Source organism: Elaeis guineensis, chromosome 12, assembly GCF_000442705.2.
Source record: "Elaeis guineensis isolate ETL-2024a chromosome 12, EG11, whole genome shotgun sequence".
NCBI lineage: Eukaryota > Viridiplantae > Streptophyta > Magnoliopsida > Arecales > Arecaceae > Elaeis > Elaeis guineensis.
Window position 1 is genome coordinate 11992546 of NC_026004.2, and position 6000 is coordinate 11998545.

The 6000-nt window shown below is 35.6% G+C and overlaps 1 protein-coding gene across 1 annotated transcript; it reads left to right on the forward strand.

The window, feature by feature from the left end:
• The first annotated feature begins 1912 nt into the window (after positions 1-1912).
• On the forward strand, positions 1913-2233 carry LOC140852817 (G-type lectin S-receptor-like serine/threonine-protein kinase At5g35370). The gene has a single exon (XM_073246376.1). The coding sequence runs from the start codon at positions 1913-1915 to the stop codon at positions 2231-2233; it is 321 nt and encodes a 106-aa protein (XP_073102477.1).
• Positions 2234-6000: the final 3767 nt, after the last annotated feature.

The window sequence follows — 6000 nt, forward strand, 5'->3', positions numbered from 1 at the left end:
GAAAGCCATATAACCAACCTAAGCTCAAAGTTTGCTTTGATAACAAGTATAAAAATTATAATGCAAAAAGAAAACCACGTGCAAATGTACAATAATGGTAGCTAATAATCTTTAGGACTAGTTTGATTTACAAAAAAAAAAATTATTTGTAGAAAGTTACTTTCTAAACATATAATACTTAAGAATATAGTTTTGGTACGTTAGATTGATCATAAAAAAATAATTTATCTTAAAATAATTTATTAATTTATTTTTTTTAAAAAAATTATATAAAATATCTATCATATCCTCAATACATATAAAATTTTATAATTTTTACTACTAAACTCTAAATAAATTTTAATATAATATTTATATAAATATAAATATAATATAATATAACATTAGATCATAATAATTTATTATATTAATACAACATTAATATATATATGGATATAATATTAATCTAATACTAATATTTTAATATAATAAATTTATTAATATAGATATTAATATTATATTATATTAATATTTTAATATAAATATTATATTAATATTAATATTAATATAATATTAATATAATATATCCTAGGATAAATTATAAAATCTCCGTGAGAATAGATCGGAGTTACAAGTACATTCAGTAATTTTTAAAAGCTATGATTATATTTTTAATATTTTAATTAATTCTATAGTCTAATACATATTGTTAGATAGTCCATTAATGTTAATATAAATCTTATTGTTACATCATTACCAAGTTGCCTCAAATAAAAATTAAAAAAAAAAAAGAAAATGGGGGCTCCCAAATCTCTCATGTTCCATTCGATGATGCCCCCTATGATGGTGCCGGTGATGGCGTAAGAGGAGTCCGAAAATGGCCGCACGGGAGTAGCACCCGCCTCTCTCTCCACCCCATCCCCGACGAATCTCTAGCCGAGAATTCTCCTCCTCCACTGCTTCTCTCCTCCTCCGTCCCCACCGCTGGTGGCTTCAACCACCCCGCCACTGCTGATATCCTCCTCCTCCAACTCGAGGATCCCTCCCTTGCCTTCTCTTCCGACCTCCATCCCCTCTTCCTCGATATCCACCTCCACTCTGCTGCCCTCCTTCGCTCCCGCTACTTCACTATCCTCCTTTTCGACTGATGGCTCTGGCATCGCGTCCTTTCCCTGGTCGGCAAGGAACCGCCAGGCGTCGTCGGTGGAGAACTGCGGATGGTGACGAGCATCACAGTGAAGACCCCATGGGAGGATGCCCACATGCTGCCGCCCCCGCCTCCATCGATGTAGAGGATGCAGAGGATTCCGCTACTGGAGTGGGTGCCACGGCCATGGTCCTTCATTTTTTCACAGTGCACGCGAGGAAAGAATGATGGTGGGGTAGGGTGGGGTGGGGGGTAAGAAAGGATGGGCCGCATTTTTAGCAACGACGGCGACTCCTCTGATGTCTTTAGCGATAGCTCCGGCAAATTTTCCTCACTCCGCTAGCTCTGCCTTCTAATGTCTTGTGCCGCCGACTACTTCAACGAGGTCGTCCGTGGCCTTATCTCTGATTTACAGTTCCCCTCCACCTCCGTGGAAACCCAGCTCCACGTGATCATAATACTTCACCTCTTGGCCAAGCGCAACCCGGAGAACTACGTCAAGATCGCCCGCACTGACGTCGTCCGTCCCCTCGTCGCCCTCCTCTCCCACCCAAACCCCTAGCTCTAGGAGCACGGCGTCATCATGATCCTCAACCTCTGCCTCTATGACGAAAACAAGGACCCCATTGCCGCCTCCGGAGCCATCCGCCCCCTCATCCGTGCCCTGCATCGGCAACCCTATAGCTCATGAGAATGCCGCCATCGTCCTCCTCCGCCTCTCCGAGAATGCGGGTATAGTTGTTGGGGCCGGAGCAGTTGGGATTGTTCACGACCATGCGGTGAACGATGGGGCACCTGACGACGCCAGAGTGGCTGACGAACTCAGCTATCTCAGACCAGATCGACATGTACTGCTTCGAAATAGTGCTGCCGGAGTTGGTGAGGGGGAGGAAGAACAAGTCGGTGGAGCTGAGTGAGGGAGAGAGCAGGTCGACGGAGCAGTCAGAGTCGACGGGATCGGATGGCAATGAGGGGAGGTATTTTTCGATGGTGGCGCTAGATGTGTACGAACAGGGGAGGCACAAGGAGCTGGCGGACCAAAAGCTAGAGGAGCGGACAATGGTGGCAAAGGTGAAGAGGGTGGTGAAGGTGGTGCTTTGTTTATAATTTTAGGGGAAAAGAGGATGAGTAAAGTGGTAAAAGGGGAGCAAGAGACGGTGAAAAGAAGAATTGATCGACTTGCCTTCTTTTTACAAGAGTTATTATAGGGGGTAATTTGGTCATTTCATAAGTCTAAAATTTTTTTAATAATATCGTTATTTCTTGAGGGCATAAGGATAAATTTTTCAAAATACTAAATAAAAATATAATAAACATAATCTTCAAAAAAAAATTTATAATTTACTTTGTATACTAAATAAAAAATTTTATAAAATTTTTTATAATTTTTATAATTTACTCTGTATAACATTTGAAAGATATTTTCAAAAAAAAATAGTTATGAATTCTTATCTCATAAGAAATTTTAAAAATTATATTCTATAAATTTACATTTTTTATGACATGTAAAAAATATTTTTTAATAATTTTTTTTTTTAAATCTTTTTTTTTTAAATTTTAATTAAATAAGTAAATTTTTTTTATTTTTCAAAAATTACCGCTTTCCCTTTCAATTCTCACGGACCAAACGAGTCTCTAATGTCCACGTTCCCTTGCTCTCATCTCTGCTTATTCTGATCCAGAATGCCGACGCAAGCAATTAGGTCGTGACTTCAAGCCCGCACTGCTCTAAGCCTGTTCGTGTCTCAGTCCAAAGAAGTCAGGCTCGTACAAAAGAGCTAATCCAATGAACTTTAATTTGTCCTCGCCATTAGCACTTAATAAGGATCAGAATAGTGACACTATGAAGTGGCACGTGAACAAGCGATGAACCCGTGGAATCGTGGATACCTTGTGGGAGGATAGCATATCAGACAGAGGGCGGCGCGTGGGGCAAGTGGGAAGGAGGGAACAACGGCGCGGAACGGGCAACCATTGACGCGCACTGCCCTACTACCAAGGATGAAGGATATCATGGAGTTGTGCAGTGGTCCCGAAAGGACAGGATACAACGCACGCGTTATTGCTTGTGATTGGTATTTTGTCACCAATTGTTAGCTGATGAGATTTTTGTTATAATCAAAAATAATTAATCATAAAAACACAATTCTCTACTTAAATCATTGTCAATCAAATAATTATTTTATTATCTATTGAATATAGTTTTCAAAAATACCACAAAGTTTGAATTTAAGAATATACATTATTTTTATTGAATAAGTAACGATGAATGGTGATAGTTATAATGAAATAATATTTAAACAATGATTATTATTCTTGCTACTTGTTTTATATATATATATATCTTCTGAAGTTTTTGAAATGCCCAATAATAATATCCCAATGGCTATTATGAATTTCTAGAAGAAAATAATTGAGAACATTTGAATCACAATTGGTTGGTGAGTGTTGGACTCTAAAAATAATGAAATACTTGCAAAGATTGTGGGGCATACAAATCAAATCTTCCAACTCATTTTCAATGACTGCTCTATACTTTGTCTTCACCCATCTTCCTCACGTTCTTTTATTTAATCCCAAATCCATTAAATCATCTCAAAGCTTATTATATAAATCACTAAAAGCCGCTCTGTAAAAGACAACCATAGAAAAGTATATAAATTAAAAATATATATATATCTATCAAATCTACAGTATTAAATCTTGATTAATTAAATTCTAATCATCTATCATATGGAAACTATTAGGTGGATTAGATTTACCATGAATCTAGGATGAAAACACTACATTTTTGCACATCTTTCTCTTTTTATGTGTAATAGCAATACTATTTAGAATGATTTCATTTTAGATCTACGATGGTTTCGGCCCACCAAATAATTTGCCCTATCAATTATCTTTTTTTTTTTTCAAAATTCCATGTCCAAAACGAGTAATCTATACAAAAATCGCATGACTTCAAAACATTTCATGATCGGGAATCACCCTAACCCAATTCTTCACCACTCTGCACGTAAGTAGAGACTTCCTTGGTTCCATGCACGAAGATTATCATTCAGAATCTGGACCACCCTACACTCTATTCTCACGAATCCAACCTATGTCGGCTCGTTCCCAGCTTCGAACACTCTATATTTTTGATCGAGTTGTCGGCATAAAAGAGATGGTATGCCTTTCTTAGCACGTAGTAGTTGGCATTATTATTTGACCCATACAAAAGTCTTAAAACTGAAATGGAAAATAGACTTCAGTAGTCATGGAGAGAAGGTATCCAGGAGATATATAGGCCGCAGAGAGAGACTTGCAACTTTTCTCCGGTGCCTCTAATTTGGGAGTAGATAAAAATGAATGGATTTTAGTGGATTAGGTTCAAGGGAGGGTTTGGATGGCCAAAGGAGTCTTCTTCTGGTTCTGGTAGGGTGGTCTCGTGTGAAACTTCGAGAGTACAGGGAGAAAGTGGACGTCGATTTGTATTGGCTGCTAAATTCTTTAGTCACGATTTTGTTCTCATTCATGTGACAATGTGTTTAAACTATGTAGGACTGGCTGACTTGGATTTCCAACAATTAAAGTAGTTTCATTGCTTCGTTATCTCAAAAAGGTCAATACACGAATAATTAATCAAAAAAATAATCTATAAAAACTAAAAAGATATTTAAAAAAAATAAGAATTAATAAATATGTAAGACAGCAAGAATAGCGGGAATTACGAATTTGACAAATGAAAATACCTTTTAAAAGTTTCGAAAACTCAACTTACCCAGACCAATGATCCACTTAAGAACTTGATTAACTTTTTGATTTGCAATGTTGACTTCCTGGTGTAGCCCATTGAACTAAAATATATTTATCTAATAGTAATTTTGATTATATATGTACCACACCCTGTTCGGATATGTTGATCCTTGAATTAGATTTATGATTTTTTTTTTTTTTGACAAAAGAATGAATTCCTTCGAATAATGAATCACTATAAAACAGTTCAATAATTAAAACTATACTAATTCCACTCTCAACTATGATGAAGATTAATCAATGAGTTTTAACCAAAGTTTAAATTAGTGATGTTATAACATTGTAACTGCTACTATTATGATTTCAAGAACTCCACGTTTTGTTATTGAGATAAATAATTAAATAATTTATTATTTATATTATTTTCTATTATTTTTTATTGTAATAGACCATTGTAGCAAAAATAATGATTATTATTTTTATTTGTGTCTTTTTTGAATAAAATAAGTTATATTCAAAATTCATTTTTTGCCTCAAAATTCCATCTAAAAGTGGTTGTGTGGTCCAAAATTAGAACTCTTTTATCTTATATATTTTTTTTTAAGTAAGCACTGGTATTTTCCCGTAGTTATATATTACTTTCTGTTATAACATCTTTATAGCACCCATTATTTTATTAATTATTTTTAATATTCATCTCTAAAATATTTTTTATATAACTAATACCTATAATTAGTCTTTCCCTTTTGCTAGAAAGGCTAATGGTAATCTAAAAACCATGACTTGGTGGAATTATAAAGAGAACAAAGAAAAATCACGTTCAAATTCTAGTCAAGATGAGCAATTACCAAGAGAGCATAGTCCAAAAAAAAAAAAAAAAAAGCCGAAACAAACAGACAATTTGGAGAGAGATCGAAAATGAAAGGCATGGAAAAAAAAAAAAAAAATAGTTCCCTAGGAAAGACGGCCGGTTTCAGAATGGATGTGGAAGATGCCTAATTGGAAGGGACAGCTGAGATGACAGAACCGAATGACACCACTAATAACTCCCACACTAAACTGCACAAAGTAACTAAAGATCCGATGTGTTTAAATATCCCAGCAATTAATAATGGGGAACAAACGAAGAAGATATGGTC